Here is a 21,176-nt window from a genome sequence, read left to right on the forward strand (position 1 = left end):
AAAAAACAATTAATAGTATATTGTAATGCGAAAATACCATATAAACAGGAGAATACAAAATTACATAATATGTTTGTATCAGCCGAATTTATCCAATCTCAATCAAAATTTACTATAATTTCGTGAATTTTTGGCGAATTATGAAACAAGTTTTGCCGTAAATATATTGGATTACATTAAAAGATTGAAATGTACTAAGCTTTAAATTAACGCCGAAACAATTTACTGAGCATTGAAGCTTTTTAATAGCTTGACACGATTAACAAGTGCAATCTAGAATAAGCCTACAGCTTTTTTGTTTAAGATTTTGTTAAACATTATCTAGGTAATGATAAGTCTAAAGTAGAATATTATCTTTAATTTAACCCCAAAGCTATTTTCAGTTTTGAATCATCTAGTTGGTACTATTTACAAATGCTTTTATTAGGTAATGAGTATTCTATTGTGACTTATATTTATTTTTATCTATAAATATTATTCTTCCTAAGGATGCATTACAAAAAAGTCAGTTTCTGGAGCTGACTTAAAAATTCAAGCTGATGACTTTTTTAATATAGACGTTGCTGTGTTGTGTATATCCTGTATTCATTGGCTTTTGCTAGATGCGTATTTATTAAAACCTTTAAAGGTCACAGAAGAAGGGGGAAAGTTTGTAGTATCATGTAAGTTGGGGTTGAGGGTAAATATACCCTGGAGGCGACGTCAGACGCCCTGCTGGGAGCCTGTGGTTGAAGGGGAGCGATGGAGATATAAGGAGCAGGCGATGAGGAACTGCTTCACTTTACCTGGAGTGCCACAGCCTTCTCTGGAACTTCCTCCATTCCTTCACAGTTCAGGTATTAAAAATAATTTTGTAAATTTTACAGTAAGTATATAGTCTTGGTGTAGTGTATTTTTGAAGAGGGCATTTAAAAAGATATATTCTTTACAAATTAAGAGTAACTTTTGAGTAAGCTGTTGGGATGGTGACAGATTTGAATAATAAATATACAGTTTAAAACACAAATGATTTATTAAGTATTTCAGAAATTTATAATAGCACGCAATTCTTAGAAAATGAAAATCAAAAAGTGGATCTAGCGATTAAAAAAACATATAAGAAATTCTTTGGGATTGGTTACGTAAAGTGATAAAAAGTAATAATGGTTTTATAATAACGATGTTACATATGATTTTAGAGATAAAGACTATATTTTAAATTGTTGATAATTTGGCTTATATTTCCGTATACGGTAATTAAAATGTATAACGCATAAAATGATTGAAATTGCTGTTTTGCATTTGTTATAGGTATTTTGTTTATTAACGATCTCTGCATTAAAAGGGTCTGTTGTTTTTAAAACAGAGAATATATTTTTAAGTACGCACAGTTTTAAAGTTAAATAAAACAAAATCTTGGACAAAATTACAATTTAATTACAAACCGTTTAATAATTATAAATGCACAACTAAAACATGAACACATACAAAAACTTTACTCGAAACGAAATTTAAAAAAGCTCAGGTTCTTTCTTCTGAAGATCAGATAAATTTAAAACGTTGTTAGTTTATACTCTAAGTAAGTTTCTGATTAAAAAATAAACTAATTATTCAAATGGTTGTTAATTTTTCAAATCTTGTTTGGTTAGCAATATAATTTAAAAATACATAAGATTTGTTAGAAAGATGTTGAAACATATAGCGCGGGTAGAAACCTAAGAAGCTGCTAGCTGAACGTTGCCCCTTCAGAAATGTTACGATACTATAACCCGCCGAACAATACATGTAATTAAATTGCCGCATGCGCCGTTGCATCTTGAACGTCACTTTTATGCTTAGAATACTCGGTTGGATGGGTTTAAAAATGCAAAACTACATTTGTCTAGAAATTTAACTACTCAAAAATGTCTGTAGCTATTGATACATAAAATGTGCATGGTTGCCAGTACGTTTTTGACATAATGTTATGTTGCCAATTTTATTGTTCTCAGTGTAGTGTAATATTTTTTATAGTTTTGTCAAAAATTATAAGATAGTGTTATCTCACTGAAGACAAATGACAACATGAAAAAATTCAAATGTTTAATTGATAGACAGAGTGGACATTACTTGTATATACATGATTATTTAGATTCATAGTGTATTCAATATACATTACCAGTTTAGCTAAATCAAAATCTACTAATGTTCTGTGGGTTAAAAATTCTTCTGCTGGAAAGTATAATTTACTGCAGTATATTTTATAATCCAATTGTCATCAGAACTGTTTTTTCGGAAACGTATTAACTCCAAAGAGATACGCATATACTGCACTTATTAAATTTATCTATAAACAATGATACTGACATAATAAAAACATATGCTTTTCCTTTGATCTTCTTAATGAAATAGGACTCAAATCTCTTTAAATAAGAAGTAAGGAAACATTTTTCCATCCACGAAAGGAAGTAAGAAGCTGTTTATTTAAAGATGTAATAGGGATAAAAATAATTTTTTTATAAATAGTGGACAAGTCCATTTAAGGCACTAAGTTTTGCAAATCTAAATTGTTTTATTTAATGTTATTTTATTAGTGGGAAACATAATATCAATGTATTACCATTGAGGAGATAGACTTTTTAAAGTTTTGATCTGTTTGGATTTTATCCTTATTTTTTTAGCAACCAATGGTGTGACAAACATACAAACAAAAAAGATAATAGAGTATTTACAAATTATCTCCAAAACTGTTAAATTAATTTTCAACAACCAGGCATAGTGTGAAATATACGAGTATACCACACCGCATGCTGCATAAAAAGCTATTCTCAAGTCTATAGCTCATTTTATTATTGAGATATCCAGTGGACATACAGAAATACATGCAATCAGACGGAGAACAATTTTACAGGCTGACAGAAGCATAAATCTGATAACCTACTGAGGGACAGTCAAATCGCATGGATAGATATGCATTTTTATCGAAAAATTTTTATCTACAGGTGTAGAAATGAAATCTCAAACAAAACGTAAAGTCTACAGATCAGATTGTCATCGGATATCCTGCTGATAGTTGTTCTATGTCAATTGTCTGATTTTGTTTTCCTCAACTGACCAAAAAAACCGGTTTGACTACAGGCCTAATAAGAGCTATAAAATCTGTTTGGATTTTACAGTATGTCAGAATACAAGGATAGTGTTTCTCCTGCACTGTCATTATAACAATTTAGTGTGTTTAGTGGACACTACTTTGTACCAAGGACGTAGCCAGCAAGGGGATCCAAGGGTTCCGGACCTCCCCCCAAATTTTCAAATTACTTTTTTAGTAAATGATTATTTTTTTAAATCAGTATTATTGACATGTTCTGTTGAAAGATCGATCTCAGCAAAGAAACGGGTCAAGAACTTTTTAAGGAACAAAATGGGGCCTTACTCCTGTCCACTACGAAAAATATCAGTTGTCTGGACCCCCTCCCAAATTTTTTTCTGGCTACGTTTTTGCTTTGTACGCTAAGTTACAATACTAACATCAGCCAACTTCCTGTTACAGAATGCAGAAGTGCGTAGCTCTACTACTACTCACCGTGGCTCTCTGCCTACAGGCCACTTCCTGCTTACGCTTCCAGGACGACAGAAATGTCGAATCACAGGTGAGGTCTTTCTTGGTGCAGTGTAAAGGCAAACAATGACAAAATTGTCAATTCACCGCTTAGTACTTGTGTAATATGCCCAATTTTAAACTTCTTATAAAGATAAATATGAGATTCTGTTTGATCTTTTTTGTTCCTTTCATTTATACATGAACAAACTTGTAATGTTCACTTAGCTAATCTTCTTTCACTAATTCTTTTTTGTTTGTTATTTCCAGTTCAAACGCACAAATACAAATTATTTAATACACCTGTTAGCTGTGATATATCTGTAATTAATTTAAAGCAATTTCTGTATAAGAAACAACTGCTCAAATATGCAAACAATCCTAGAACAAAAATAATTTTGTCCCGACAGTCTTTGTTTTGTAAGTGGGACTATCAACTAATAATTTAAGTTGATTTGAGCAAAAACATACTGTTTCACAATTTTAAACGTTTTATTTAAGAATATCAAAAGAACAGCAACATTTAAGTATTGCATATACTAAACTATCTATCTCAATTAATTCTGAAATGTGCTGATCTCTGGTGAAAGGAAATTGCCAATAAGATAAGTTTTGAAAACCACAGGACAAATGCAAACATTTTTTCCTTTCATGTGATTCTGACCAATTTAAAAATTAATTTCATCATCTTGATAATCACTGTTACAAATATGCTTACTTGTACAGACTCTGCATTGTGCTGGAAAAATCATGTTTTGCTTCTACAAAAATGAGAAAGAAGCAAATGCATGCTATGGCTGTAAGTTCATAGTACAATACATAAATGCTCTGTTATTTTGTACAATCATTTATTTCTATTCCAAAAATCCCATTGGATTGTGTCTCTTGCTGCAATTAAATAATTAGTTACACTTGTGGTATTCTATAAATGTTTACGAAATAGAGTAGCTTTTTACAGCACTAATGCAATAAATTGAAATAGGCAACATAGTACTTAGTAATACGGCTTGGCTTACAGTAATTTATTTCAGTAACCACTAACACACTAACCCTGTTGGAAGTAAGAAAGTATAGCATATTACACCTTCCTTCATCTGCCAAACATTACAGCAATGACTGTAATTAGTGTGTCTGGTATATTACATTATTCTCCATCCGCCCCATAGTTGACCTCTTGAATTTTAGAAATGGCTCATAGGAGTGACCATGCACACAAAGACAACTTTGAGATCATCATCAGAATGCCCAAAATCCTCCACAATGCTGGCTACAAGTAAAAGAATCCTCAGCATTGTCTATTATTAGTGTATCTGGACTGTTACAGTATGTCCCTTCTGCTCCAGAGTTGGCCTCTTGAATCCTAGAAATGACTCAGAGGAACGACTATGGTTAAGTTGAGATAATCTCTTCAGAATGCCCAAGATTCTTAACAATGTTGGCCAAAGTAAATAAAATTGCAGCAACGACTGTAATGAGTGTACCTGGATTGTTACAGTATGTCCCTTCTGCTACCTAGTTGGCCTCTTGGATCCTAGAAATGACCATGCTCATAGCCCAACTTTGAGATCATCTCTTCGGAATGCCCAAGATTCTTAACAATGCTGGTGAAAGTAAAATAATCACAGCAATGACTGTAATGAGTGTTTCTGGGCTGTTACAGTATGTCCCTTCTGCTACTGAGTTGGCCTCTTGGATCCTAGAAATGACCATGCTCATAGCCCAACTTTGAGATTATCTCCTCGGAATGCCCAAGATTCTTAACAATACTGGTGAAAGTAAAATAATCACAGCAATGACTATAATGAGTGTTTCTGGGCTGTTACAGTAATGTCTCAGCTGCTCCAGAGTTGGCCTTTTGGATCCTAGAAATTACTCAGAGGAATGCCCATGCTCAAAGTGAAATTCTGAGATAATCATCTTGGAATGCCTATCCTCAACAAAGTTGGTAAATTTCTTTGTCACATGTAAATGTCTAATCCTCAGCAATATTTATAATGTTTGTGTTACAGTATGTCCCATCCGCACCAGAGTTGGCCTCTTGGATCCTAGAAATGGCTCAGAGGAATGATCATGCACACAAACGCAACTCTGAGATCATCAACTCCCTCCTTGGAATGCCCAAGGTCCTCAACGATGCTGGCCGCAAGTAAATCATCCTCAGTAGTCAACTTCTGACAGCAATTACAAAATGTTTTGTACTTTTCTTTGTTTATCTTAGTAACAAAAACTCATTGTACCATTGGAAAAATTATTAAACACAATTAACAGTAACTTTAGGTTAAAATTATACATACATTGTTTTTAACTCACAATTTATTCCTCAGTCTAGAGCTGAAAATGTGTATTTTTGAATTTTTAATTTGTACACATTAGTAAAAAAATTTTAATATGGCTTCATTTTGCTCTTTTTTAAAGATCTGTTGGTTACACTCATTTAAAATATATTCTCATGTTCATTGTACATTTGTTGGTAAATAAAATTCTTGAATATATCAGTTTTGCTCTTTCCTGTCCTTAAATAATTTGTACCGAAATCTTTGAACCATTTTGCAGTTAGAAGATGTGACTGTCTTCAGTGCCCAGATTATATCTATATAAATTATTTGTACCATTTGAGTACAGGTAAAATTATAATTTCAATTAAACACTATTTTGTATTGGGTAAACTTAGAGACAGTTGTTCTTCTTCCATGGAAATTTTCATACATGTCACATGATGGGTTACTGTTCTTTAACGTACTCCTTTTGCTAGTAAAATTATTTTACAAACAGGCATTTTTGGAGGTGGATGAAATATTTTTGGCAGTATCATCATTGTGTGACACCATATTTTAAGGACTGGTTGAAAGAACAGTAGTCTCAAAGTTCACTCTATCTTAAGTTGGAATTTCACCTTTATTCTACACCTTTTTAAGGATCAAAACTAAAGGGGAAAAAGAAAAGAGAAATTGGTTACAGTAATATCTTCTGAGACCACTAACTCAGTTAATTTATGTGTTTGTAAAGGGTTTCTAACACTAAATAAACTCAACATTTTCTAATTGAAAGGTTTTCTGACTGGTAGAGAATATCAGAAGTAGTAGATATCCACGAAACATTAAAACCTCATTTAACAGTTATGACAAACTTCTTTGCAAGAAGCATTTGAAAAAGTAGAGTAGATTATAAAATAATGTCTCAAATTTAAAAGGAGGATGGTTACTGGAGGAAAGTTCTACATAACCACTGTTAAGCTGCTTGCTAAACTTGGACTTCCTTTTAGAGGTTACCGAGAGCATGATTCATCTCAGATTTTTGTTACAAATAGAAACAAAGGGAATCTTTTATAGTGTTTAGAATATCTCTCTGAATTTTATGTATCTATAATAACATTTATCTAGTCTAGTCAGATCTAATACAAAGTCCACTACCTTAATTCCAATGTCTGTCCATCACGATGCAAGGCAATTTGCCTTATCTTCATGTTCTTATGTTTTTAGCTTCTCTGGAATTTAACCATCAGCCTTTGTCAGCTAAGGTTAAATAAGGTGTGCATTGTTCTTCTGGTAAATAATAACATCAATGCAGATTTTGTAATTGTTATAAAACAACCTGGTGAACTAATTTTGAAACTTCCAGTTCAGTACTGAACAAGCAAATGATAGCTAGGAAGCATCTTTGATGTTTGTTACTCTTGCGACAGTTTTAATACTCAAGTTTTTTAAACTTGTTCACTATAAAATCACACTGGTTTTGTTTAGTTTGTAATTTTCTTTATTTATTAAAATGGCTTACACCAGTGTGGAGGCATTAGATGTGTTGATGGTTTTGGGTGAGGGTTATCAAAACTTCACTGCAGCAAATGCATAGTACGCTGAACGCTTTCCTGAAAGACATCACTACTCACGAAAAGTATTTTGAAGCTTAGCTGATCGTGTTTGAGAAACTAAGTATCTATTGTGAGAAACTATTAGGTAAGATGATTGCAAGGCAAGTTAGAAGTGAAAAATCTGCTGATGTTTTAGCGGCTGCTCTACAAAACCCGCAGAACTCAAGCCAAAAAATAGTGGCTGACCACTTCACCTATTTATAGGTGTCTCTGATGTCAAAACGACGTAAATGATTCGTTTTCGACTTTTTTTGGATCTCTTCAGACGGACATGACTCCAGATTCCAGGAGTCTGAGACAGTGTCAGATACCAGACGCTGCAATAAAAGGAAGGTGAACTGGAGCTAACTCAAAATTCAATTGAATCAACCCTTCCTACCATAGCTAAGTTATTCTGCTGGATGTTTACAGGAGATTCACCTAAAAACTGAGCATGTCATACTGGAGATAGATGTAGCAATGAAGAGTCAAAACTGAGCATGTTGTTGTTTTGGAGATAGCAAAGAAGAGTCAGTTTTGGTGTTAAGACTACGATTGTAGTGCTGCCTCATGTGTTCCTTATATAGTACTCAATATTTTTTATAAAAAATTGATTTAAATCTTTATCCTTTCTTGTTACTTTAGCGTTTAGATGAGGTGCTATATTCAGTGTAATTTTTTTCAGAGATAGCTTGTTTTCTCTTTTAAATTCTAAATTGCCAGTTGAGTGGTGTTCTAGGCTGTTTTTTGTAACTTGAAAAGGTAATCCAAGTACATTTCCTTTTATATATTTTCTGGTATGTAGAGATCTCCATACTGTCTCAATTGTTGTCAGAGAGATCAATTTATCCATACATGTCTTAATGAATTGGGTGGTCTTGATCGTTGTAAGAGAAGAATTCGGTTTTTGTATCCAAGTTTGGCTGTCACATCAGTTTTCCTAGATCCAGTGTAGGTTCAACTGGAAGGTATAAATTAACCAGAAGTGAACCCTCCTGGGCATTCAATATACACAAGCTCTCAGAATGTACTTCAACATGCTCTATTGTTCAATTTTGTGATGATTCAAACAGATTTTTTCTGAACTCTGAATACTCTTTCAAAGTTTTATATGTCAAAACTGCCCCTCTGAGTCATTCCGTGAGACAGGTATGGATACCTTAATCTGTAGTAAGTATTAATCTGTGTCTTCATTAGAACATAAGAGGTACAAAGCTTTGATAAAATTTCAGATGCCTGGGTAGCACTACACTTTCAATTTCATTTCATGTTAACCTCACAAGGTACAATCAAATTGTAAATTTCTTCGAATCTATCAATATTTTTTCTTCTCAGCAATATTCTTCTCTGCACATAATACAAATAATGCTTGACTTGCGACGAATCACAGAGTACTGCAGTATTCTGCAATTTGTCCAAGGCTTTGAACATGTTTCACATAATATATTATTAAAAAAAAACTTGTTCTACAACTTTTCAGGAAAAGCTTTGTTATGGTTAGGATCATATATTGATAATAGAAGTGAAAGAACAGTAATTTTTCACAGAAATACAAAATTATTATCTTCTTGGCAAGATGTTAAATATGGAGTCCCACAAGAGTCAATATTGGGCCCATTATTATTTTTGGTATTTAATAATGACCTACCAAAAAAGAAATATATATATATATTGCAACATGCAATTTTTAGGCATAGTATTGGATACAAATCTGTCTTGGAAGTTTTACATTGAAAAGTTGTCTAATGCTAATTACGTGTTGCTTTTAAATGCTTATTTTAGGAGACAGTGTTGATTTACAAACCCAGAAGGTGGTTTGTTATGCGTTTTATTATTAATGTGTTTTTGATTAATCATGGTATAGAGTTTAAGGATAGGGTATCAACTGATGCTCTAAATATTTTTGTAATACAGAAAAGGTTTATTAGAATTTTGACATCTGCCAAGAAAAACTCTTCATGTAAAGAATCATTGAAAGAACTTCAGTTTTTAACAATACCATCCCTTTACATTTACAAATGTCCACTTTATGTAAAATTTAACTATAATCATCTCTGTAATAAACAACATCAGCACAATGTTAAGCATGAGGTTAAGTGGTAGAGAGGACTTTATAGTCCTAACTTCGCCTCTAATAAAGACATTTTTCATTTCATTTCATTTCACAATTATGAAACTAGAAATAAATGTAATCATCATATTCAAAGGTATAGTTTAACATTGAGAGACCTAGTCCCAAATACATGGGAATTAAGTTCTTCAATTAGTTTCCAAAAAATTAAAATTTACTAAGGATAATGTAAAACTCAAATCTAGGATACAAAAAGTTTTGATAATTACAAAATTATTTATGCATACTCTCTATTTGATCTACCTTTGTATAGCCTAGAATCTAAGTTCACTCTGTAACGGACGTAACTTTTGTGACAATAAAGTTATACTATTATTCTTACGCGAATGATTGAGGTCACATAAAACAACAATATTTAAATAAAATATTTATTAATAAAATATAATTTACACAAATATATACAACATATCAGTTTTACAATATCTGAAAGAGTAAGTACAGTGGTCTGACGTATGCAGGATTTATCAGAACTTGAGACTAAAACCTGTGCCGAAAGCTGCTCTGCTCCTCTCTCCGACGTTTCCCATGTGAAATCCCTCATCTGTGTCACCCTGGAACAATAGAGACAGTTTTATACACGGTTACTTATTGTAATTAGTAGTGCAACAATAAGACATAGACTTGCTCTCTACATTCATTAGACGATATTATTTTCATCTCCAAAATTCTAATTCTATACACTTATCCACCAGAATTTAATAGATATACAGTTAGATTATTTGTTAGTACATTGACTGCGGCAGACCCGCAGGTGTACCACACAGTTACTTGGATTTAGAACCACTCAGGATAAAGCCACAGTGAAGATGTTAATGCATAAAAGTTGTAAATAATAAAATTAAAACATGTCCGTTAATTGTTAAAAACGTACAAAATGAAATAGATACATCCAATTATTCAATTACATTTTAAAACAAACTATGTCAAATTGTTTCATTCAATCGGTTACAACCGATACACACAAACTATAAATTACTCGATTCTATTAGATTTTAATCTCTATTTAGAGTCACATTAAATGTCAATCTGACAACCAATCTTTTACGATACTGTTTATTTACCAAGAACCAATGCAAAGGCAGTGATCTGTACCAAGCCAAAATTAGAAACTTAACAATAAAAGTCCGATTATCCGAGTTGCTGGGGCAACAGAGGCAGTTTTTCAAAGATAATAACCTCTTAGGATGCATATACAAAATTATGCTGAAGATACCAGGTTTATTTCTTATATGCAAGTGCGCATTGCGCTGTGTGCATGACTACTGTCCGTTATTAGTTAAGCAGCACAATGTTGCAGAGTTAGAATGTTCCTATTGGTTGAAGGTAAGTAGCGTTCTGCGAAGGTGAAAAGTGTTACAGTGTTTTGAGAATGTATTGTTTAGTTATTTGTTTTTGTACTATAGTTTTTATTATACTTTTTATAACATTTATTGACAAAGACTGGTAAACACTGAACATGGTTATTATTTCTTTAGAAATAAAGTTTAAAGTAATTCAGAGACCTGAGAATTCTAAAACACTTTTTTATTGTTCTCTACAGTGTACTATAACTGAGATATAAAAATTAATTCTCTAAACTTCAAACAGTCGCCATCTTGAAACCGTAATAAAGATATTGAAAAAAGTAAAAGCATAAAATTTGTTTATAACTATCTAATATTTATTTTGAAAACTCTTAATTTTGGACCTAAATTGGGAAATAGTCGAGTTAAAACTTGTGTACAAATCCAAATGGACACTCTCTTAAAACGGTTTGTTATTTAAGATTGACAAACGAACTTATTCAAGCAATGTGCAAATAAAATCTCAATAGCATTTTTAGTCTGGATCTATTGAAATTACAAGTTTTATTCACAAGCTTACCTTTTATTATATAAGATAATTATGCATACTGTACAAAAGTGAATAAATAATATACAGTGATTTTTTAACATGGGTTGTGTTGATGTCTTTTAAACCATAAGTCTGACGAGAAATTTTAAATAGAAGACCAGTTCATACTTTTTGGTTAACTTTTAATAATAATTTTGGAAACTTTGAAAAATTGGTACCCTTTTCCAATATGGCAGCTAACTTTAATTTTTGTAATGGTACACCAAAATTGTATGATACATTTGGATTAAAAATGTGATTTTAAAACCCTTTATTTCTTTGGTATTTTTGTATAAATTTACTTGTTTACAAGTGTTAGACATTTATTAAAATTTTGAATTTGTCCTTGAAAGTCCTCCTATGAAATTCTCTGAGATTTTTGTTAGTGTTTTAGACCAAACTCAAGGAATTTTCAGAGATATCAAAGAAAGAGTGTAATGCAATTTGATGAAAAGCAACATCTTTTACTACTACAGTACTTTAACCTATAATAGTAAACTTCACACAATACTTGAAAAGTTTAATCATATCAGTGGTACTTACAAATCATCAAATCATTAAAAGATTAACATATGTGAGGAACTAATTTCCTTTTCTAGTGTTTTATTTTAAAATTTTTTCAAGTTCACATTTTGACCAATTAGTTCTATCATAAGTGCCTTTTTTAACAGCTCTGTGCATGAAAATAGACAGCAGACTATGAATATGAATGTACATAAATACAGAACTGCAAGTAAAATATTATTTACAAAAGTATGATAATTTGTCAATTAAGTTATCTATTTACATTTTTTTAAAACACAAAGTACGGTATAGCAAAAACACCCTTTAGCGATTACTAAGTTGTGTACTATTCATTCAATCATCAACTATGCGATAGATCTCCATAGACCAATTGACGAATCCTGCCGATCGCTTCATCGATCCAAACGTTAGTTGAAGATTCGGTGGATTCAATATTTGGGATTTGACTTTGACAAGCCACTACTTTTAACCAAAACGTTAAAAGCTCTGGTCACCATTTAAAAACTTGACATTTTCAGCATAAGGAAAAAAGGAATTCAAAGGAAGCAACATTCCTAGAGAATTCTCGGATTTCTCTGTGTAAAGCAACCCTGTTGAAGTACTGTAGGAAGGCTATTTTTGTACTTCTTAACGTTGAATAAAGATGAAAATTAAAAGTTCACTGATCTTGTTCGAAAAAAATACACTTCAAGCATATCCAGTTTTTTGTTATATGTGTACTCCATTATAAAATATGTTAACCAATCAATTTTAATGTGTTTGAAATAGGATAAAGCCTGTTATCAATAAACTGTAACTGAAAACACATGAGCAAGAAACTGTTCTTAGGGATATTTGCAGTTCATATCTTTGCATATCTTTAAGACAGTAGATATAAAAGTATAAAAAACACATTGAAAAGAATTTTCATACAAAAAAAAAAAATTACCTGCAAGTGACAATAGTTAATGAACTTTACAATAAGCACCAATGGTGTATGAATAGATGTTTATTCCACAATCCCAAATCAGGACATAAAGCTGCAGAGTTCACACTTCAATTCAAGCAAACAACAAGCATAAAATAATTAAACAAAAGAAAAAACTCCTGATAACAAACTTTCTGAAATGTAAATACAACTTTTGACATTCAAAAACATTTTGATAACTTGTTGATTTTCTAAAAAAGTAATAAATACAATTTTTAATTTTGGTAAATTTACTAGTTAAGAATCTAAGGACTCAAAGGGAAAACAATAATTTAGTGAATTTTGATTCATATATACTTGTTAGTCCAATTAGCATTCACAAAATTATTGTTTACCACCTGAATCCTCAGGTTCTTATCTAGTAAGTTTGAAATTAAAATTAAAATTTGTTTGGATGTCAAAAGTTGTATTTACATTTCAGAAAGTTTGTTATGAGGTGTTTATTCTTTTGTTTATTTATTTTTATACAGTGTACTCTTTTTATTAAGTGTACTTGAAAAACTTGTAATAACAACAAAATACTGTGCAGTTAACAACTGTAGTTTGTTTTTAAACTACTCTGAATGAATATATTTATATATATATATATATATATATATATATATATATATATATATATATATATATATATATATTTAGGACGTGTTGCTCAAGAACACCACAAGTATTTTTATAAATTAAGACACTGTTCACGTTTTTATCAATTTTTATCTGAATATATTCTTGCATTAATTTTTATCTGAATATATTTAATTTGATATGATGGTGAAAACTACAAGAGAAGCAAAATTACATAAATGTATTTAAATTGAACATCAAACAAATGATAAATCCACTGTGATTTTCATTTATTTCTTAAAATTTGTAATTTCTTAAAACTCTTGGTTTACTTTATATATATATATATAAGGGAGGAATTTATAAATATGCACATTTTTCATCGAAATACTATCTTAGAATAACTAATAAGATTTGCTCAAAAAGTATACAAACAGAAGTTATAAAATTAGCGTAAAGAAATAATGGAATCAAGTATTTCATAATAAATTACAACTTTTGTTATGAGTGAATCAGTTTGTTCATAAATTCAAAGAAAAGTGAATTTTTCTTTTTATATTTTCTAAATCGATAGTTTTGTAAGCAATAAACAATTTGCCATATTTCAATAATCAAATATTAGTCGTACTCCTTTAAAATTATTTTAAACCATTGGACAAATTTTAGAGGTTTTCCAAAGTGATTTACCATTTCAATCATTATGTTCAAGAGTTGAGAGTAATATTGTTTTTTATGAAATTGTATTTATAAACATTGCCCATTTATGAGCACTTCTGATTCAAGTGAATTATATTTGCAACGCCAATATAGAGTTTGCCTTGTTACCACGTTCAAGAAAATTAATCAAAAGTGAATGTTTATAGTCATTGTACATGTACATGTACTTATTATTATAAAGTGTCTAACTCTCAAGCTTTAAGTTCAACCCGAAATTTATTTAAAAAACGAATATACATCTTAACTTAGCACCTTCAAATAGTGTTTGGCTATTTAATATACGTAACAGAATCGAAATTGCAGTTTATAATGTGCAGGCACTTTGAAAACTTATCTATTGCAGCGCTGCCTGGTGGCGAGTTATATCAATGGACATAGCATATAGACCTTCTATCATGGAAAAATACATATACACACAAATTTTCATAATAATCGGTCAAACAGTTCGCGAGTCTATCAATGTCATATGTTTAAACATCCTCTTTTTTATATATATATATATATATATATATATATATACTAGCAGTTACCCACGGCTTCGCATGCAATTTCCTGTTGAAAAACAGGACAATATATTCAGGTATTCTTTTTCTAATAGTAAACAGTCTAGAGATAATCGATAGTCACTCAAAGCTATTCCAATCTCCTGATCCATTTTAGATTTATGTTTAAAGAACAGTGTTTTGGGATTCTGAAGTCGTAAAGTGAAACAGTTTTTATAAGATTCGTAATTTCCTCCAACATTAATTAAAAAAAATTAAGTAACTTCATCTTTGCAATCAGCATCAAATGTTTCTGCCTCTTTGATGAACTTCAGCTGAAAGTGTTAACAGATGTTATGTATCAGTTCAATTTGTATTATATGTCGTAGCGCAGTCTGCCAGAGCCAATATAAAACACTCCAACACCAACCATAATTTATAAATGAAAAATTAATTAAATAAACTATTTAAATTGGACCAAATTGTTAATCTAAACCATTCTCGAATCCCCTTCAACACACACACAAAAATTTTTGTCAAAATCGGTCCAGTCGTTTAGGAGTTCAGTGACATACACACACACACACACACACACAAGAAAAAAAATATATATATAAATTTAAAGGCAAATGAAAACATTTTAGGTGTACCAAAGAACATGATTAACAGTTAGGTTGGTTTCACACAGGCCAAAACACACACTGAACACAGCTTTTCGTGCTCAATCGTCCACAAACCACTGCAAGTGCCGCCAGCTAGACTTTTGGAGTTAATGCCAAAACGCACCATGAACGCGAGCAATAGCCTAGTACTCTTTTGGTGTCTGTTGCCTGTTTTTACACCTAAACTGCTACAACCAGCACCATTTCCCGGTGTTTTATGGAAACCATTTTTATCTTTAACTATAATAAGGTTAAAATGGATTTTCCCCTCTTCGGGATTCATCAAATAATTTTTGTATCATGTTGGTTTGTGTTTTTTTGTTTACGATGCTAACATTTCCTACAACTTGCACAAAACTAGGCAGGTTTTAATTGGGGATTTTCCTCATCACAGACCCCTAAACTGAAGAATGCCCTAGACAATACTTCTGGTTGTTTCCACATACACAATTGAGGCTATATTTGGGAATATGCTTTAGTGTTGTTTTTTAGTACATTCTTAGCCTTTCATATTATAATAAAAAGAATCGGTAATGAGAAATCTATATTCAGTGATCATTTTCATGAATAGAGAAATCATATTAAGAATCAAACGACTCCTGGATATACATAATTTACAATAATAAAATTAAGTATCTGTAAATATTCTTACCCCAAAATATATTCTTCCAAAATTATTTAACTTGACTACAAAGAAAAATTCTGTTTCTTTGACTTAACCGAGGCCCAAGCATCCCTAAACTAATATCAGTACTATCCGACTTTTAATACTTATTCGATACTAACCTGATTCAATCCCCAATTAAATACCTACGCAATACTGCCCTCAATAAGTAACTCGTTTTATAACAACATATAGAAAAGTTGAAAGCACCATCGTGAAACTTGCAGATAGACATAAAGCGGTCAGAACAACATCGGCCAAGGAAGAGAAAGCGATGGTGCAACAATCCGCACAGGACATAAAACTTACCAAAAACCAAGTTCTCGTTTTACTAGAAGAGCTTGCTAGTTCACAAGCATACTTCCATCCTACCACTGGCCCCTGAGGAGACCAAGACTTAGAAGACTGGGTAGAGACGGTGGTTGAGATAGGGATTGAACCACTCAACTGAACATCAACATCGGTTAATTAATCCACTTTGAGATGCCCAAACTTGGACATAGTTTTGAACACTAAAATCCACTGAAATAAATTTGTTGTAAAATTTGTACCACTCTTCTTTACATCACATTACTACATTATTTGCAATTTAAAATACCCAAGCAAACATTCAGCAATTAAAATGATCAAAAACTGCATGACTCGTGTGGAAAGCATTATTGGAGTTATGATTCGACAAATAAATTTATTTATTAACCCTTCAACGCGTTATTTTTTTTTCATGGTCATACTCCCTCCTGCGTTGATTTTTCTGGCGGTTTTTTTTAGAGATTTTGTGTTTTATAAATAATATAAGCAAATTACCCAAGTTTATAATTATTTTATTATACTTCTATGTTGTTAGTGTTTAAAATTAGCCAAATTAAACAAAATTAACCTACTTTAGGTTAATTTCCCTAAAAGCTAGCTAACCTACAAACCATCCCCAACTCATGTTTATAAAACACAACAAATTGTTCCTGTCAAAACGGGATTTCCTTCTTCAAAACAATATAGTTAGCTTGTAAAACTAATAATAATAACTAAACAAAGGAACGTAAAACACACAAAAATATGTCAGTTGAACATAACCATCACACTAACAATGACTGTAAACAACAACAAACGTAAGCTGACTGATCGGCTGCACGGCAATGACGTCGTCTTGAATGCAGCTGATTTCTCAGATATTTTTTCTAAAGATCGATTTTTCGAGATATCGACTCAATTAATCGAAAGTTTGAATCTTCTCCTTTCGATTGGTATACATTTTTCATTGAAAACATTCGATAGTCGTCTGTTACAGCTACAAAAATAACCGACTACTCCATGACGTACTCAGTACGGCAAAACGCGATCTCAAGTAAAAGTGTCATGACGTACCTAGTACGGCAAAACGCGTTGAAGGGTTAATATAAAACACACACTCCAATAATGTAGGTTTTTATTTTTGTGAGGCCTTTCGTACTCAATGAACACATCATCAGACCCACATAACTGAATAAAATTGGTTACAATAATAATATAAACAATTTGTACTAACTAAAAACATATGGCTCATTGAGTACAAAAGGCCTCACAAAAATAAACACCTAAATTATTGGAGTGTTTGTTTTATATTGATAACTAATTTCCAATAGGAAGAGAGCTTCAAGAATGTAAATAAATTTATTTAAAAAGGATGTCAGAAATTAAATTTTAAGAAATAAAAACACCGACTTTAACATACAAGTTCAAAGGTCTTCTTATTTAGTATCGCAATAAACATTTACGTTCAAAATGTTAATGCAACTTCTTTAATATTTAGAATTTTATCAGTATCATCTTCCCAACAAGTACAGATTTTGATTCCAAAGATCACGAGCTTAGTATAAATTATTCTCTGATTCAACAATAAAAAGAGACCTATAGATTTCACAAAAAAATGATAACATTATGAGGAAAATGATACAATGTAAGGACGAAGACGATAAAAAAACATAAATTATGAGATGCTGACATTTAAATCCAACAACAGACAAAACGGACAGTTGACAACAAACGAACAGAAAGCTCAACAAAGGACTGCCACCCCAGCGGAACTTACCGACTCGCTCGACACCGTGAGAGGTGACGGAGACACGTAACCTCTCAGAAGAGTCAGAGCGCAAGGACAATTGCTGCAGTCCACACCTATCTTCGACAAATAGGAGGTGACCTGAGATGTTGTATAGAGAAAAGACTCAGCTGAGGTACTAGCAGAAGAGGAGCTTCGCACATATCCCGAGTCGCTTCCTACTTTGGAAGGACCAGGCCCTTTGGACTGGACACTCGTAAAAGTCAATACATGCAATAGTTTCGTGTCAATACATGCTACCAACCCACACAGATAATTTTTACAGCCTCAAATGTTAAAAAGCAAAAATTATATGTACACCTACCTCACTTTACGTAGCCAGATAGCTCCAAAATATTACCGTTTTATTGATAAGACAAAAAATAGTTGCAAAAGTTCTTTAACTTAACATTTTTAAAAGATTTAACCCTCTCCTGGGCTTTCAACTCCATCACCTCTGATCGTCACCAGCTGCTTTATAATTGCTCTATGCTGTGTGCTGCCATCGTACGACAACTTTTGGAACTACTAATGGAAATATTAAATTTATTGACAGTACTGTTGTCCTCATTCATTGTATGTTTTTATGCGTAGTAATGCTATCTAGTAATAATATATGAAAAATTTTATCGATCTCTTTACTAACAGTGATTTAACCGTTTTTCATCACAATTATTTTCCGTACTAAAATATTTCTTGTAGTAATGAGTTTTTGTTTTGATTGAAACGAGTTTACTACACAAGCTTAACAATTTTTCAAATACACTAATAACGAGAATTTAATCATATTTAAAACATGAAAGCGTGATGGAGAACTCGTAATCAACGCAGCTTACTAACATAAGAAACACGTTGCGGTAATTCAACCAGGAGAGGGTTAAACTAAAATTTTAAAAAAAAGAGAAACCAACCAGCAGGAAAGAGATATCTAGAGAACCATTCAAAATTTAGCCCTAAGTATGAATATTTTGTAAAAATATAAAATGGTTCTAAGAAATGTTAGCATCGCTGCTGCAAAATCAACCACATGTATAAATCACTTTTAAATGTACATTTTAGTTTACTAAACTTTATTAATTTTTAAAATTGCTTAAGAAAGTTATTTATTGGTTTTATTATATTTTATTTAAATTTTCACACTGATTATCATCTGTCGATAAATATCCTTCATGTACTTTAAAAAACTTTTCCAGCATTTACAAAAAATGAGACTAAATATTATATGTCAACAGAACCAGCGGGTTTTTGGACTACACTGACTGAGCTACCTCCATTGGTATACTTTACACTTAAGGAACTCACCAGCTGTTTGTAGTCTCGGCCGCCTGAAGGTGGTTTTGGACTGGCGATGGCCTTACGATAGCCCAGCTCCGACTTGGCGGGCCAGGTGGGAAACATGGCGGGGTCGATGGGGGTCGGAGCCTCAGTGAAGTACTCATGTTTCAGCGCTTCCTCTGCCGCAACTCGCTCCGTTGGGTTGTACGTCAGGAATCTGCAAAGTAACTATCTTTTAAAAAAAGGATCAATGTAGTAGTGTTTAAGACAACAAAACATGGAGACGTGAAACAGTATTGAACAATACTAATCAAAATATCAAACTGAGAATTCACTTCATTGGACTAAGTCGCACAACAAAAGAATTTAAATTTCTGATTACCAACTACCTTTATTCTACTCTAAAATTGTACAGCTCTAGAGGGTAGAAGTAAAGGGCAAGAGTGTATTTAATTTGTATAGAGCTGGAAAACTATAATGTACATGTATATAGTAATAAATTATAATCAACCATAATATTCAGTGTGTTACGTGTTTCTTCAAAAATAAATAGTTCTTTATTTTTCAAATTTACTGTAAAAAATTACATACGTGTGAATAACAATATAAACTTAATGGTGTGGCCATTTCTAATATTTAACATAACGTTATAGTGTGGAATAAAATTTAAATTACTATTAACTCTAAAGAAAACAAAATAAGCTGATATGTTTGCTGAACTTATCATAAAAAATCATGAACAGGTAATTAATTTAAATGTATTGATAAGCTTCTGAGATAATTTTAACATTTAATCTGTTACTCAGGAAAAACATTTCTTTTTATTAAAATAGAACTTTGTTTGTAAATGTAGGTAATTATTAACAATTTTACTATCTCTTAGGCAACTCTAACTCTTTTAGTCTGACCATCATAACTAAAGTGCCACCCCTTCGCTCTCGATAACATTAAATATACAAAAGAAGAAAACCCTTCATTGGTGCACTTCCTGAAAAATCATAGCATGTGTCTATTGTAGATTTTAAACTGTTGTAAGTAATTGGCTTGTTGATAACACATTTTATTCTTTAAATGACTACTTAACGTGTGTTATTAGTGCTTTAATTTTTTAATAATTAAGATTTTATTAATAGTTATATCTCCTGTTATTTTTATTAGTTGTATTATTATCTATTTATTGTTATTTTTGGTTTGTTTTATTGTTATCTATTTATTTTTATTTATTTACTATTTAATTTATAATGTATATGGTGTTTTAGATACGTTATATATATTTAAAACAAGATGCTGCTAACACCATATTTACTTTTTTTTTAATTGTGGTGTTATTAACATTTACCATGTATACATAAAATTTATTTTTACCTAATTTTGTAAATGTCTTATCTTACACTTGTTTTATGAGACTTTAAAGGTGTGATAGGAGTAGGCCATTTAGTTATAAGAGAAAGTGACGTTGTCCATTGCATTGTCACAAGTGCTAAGTCAATAAAAAAATAAATTTAAAAAATTGTCAACCAAAATCCGATAAAAGTTTTTTGTATTCTGTCAAGCAAATATGAAACAAGAAGTTTTCTCACTTGTTCAGCAGGTTGACTCCTGTGTCAGTCAGCATGGGAAACCTGGTGCGGATCTGAGAGACCGGAAACTCTGCGAAGGTGGCTTTCTGTACCACGGGCAGCTTGGAGTACCCGGGCCAGATTCGATCATTAGGGGTTCCCAGCGTCTTGAATATCTTGTTGAGCTGATCTGTCTCGGACTTGCCTGGGAACAGCGGTTCCATCGCCAGGAATTCAGCAAATATGCACCCAACCGACCACATGTCCACTGGGGTTGAATACTCCTG

General features: G+C 31.8%; 1 protein-coding gene and 1 pseudogene across 1 annotated transcript; one reads left to right on the top strand and one right to left on the bottom strand.

Annotated features, from left to right (window-relative positions):
* The first annotated feature begins 678 nt into the window (after positions 1-678).
* Positions 679-6,048, top strand: LOC124365168 (pigment-dispersing hormone peptides-like). Its single transcript, XM_046821123.1, has 3 exons — positions 679-836; positions 3,509-3,608; positions 5,566-6,048. Exons 2-3 carry the CDS (start codon positions 3,510-3,512, stop codon positions 5,704-5,706), a joined length of 240 nt encoding a protein of 79 aa, XP_046677079.1. The 5' UTR covers positions 679-836; position 3,509; the 3' UTR covers positions 5,707-6,048.
* Positions 6,049-9,888: 3,840 nt separating this feature from the next.
* Positions 9,889-21,176, bottom strand: part of LOC124364235 — a 35,065-nt pseudogene continuing 23,777 nt past the window's right edge.

The sequence above is a fragment of the Homalodisca vitripennis genome, chromosome 6 (genome assembly GCF_021130785.1).
Source record: "Homalodisca vitripennis isolate AUS2020 chromosome 6, UT_GWSS_2.1, whole genome shotgun sequence".
Taxonomy (NCBI): Eukaryota; Metazoa; Arthropoda; class Insecta; order Hemiptera; family Cicadellidae; genus Homalodisca; species Homalodisca vitripennis.

Coding starts and splice junctions, on each gene's coding strand:
- LOC124365168 (XM_046821123.1), top strand. CDS start 3,510: ATGCAGAAGTGCGTAGCTCTACTACTACTCACCGTGGCTCTCTGCCTA. Junction 3,609..5,565: donor ACAGAAATGTCGAATCACAG/GTGAGGTCTTTC, acceptor TTTGTGTTACAG/TATGTCCCATCCGCACCAGA.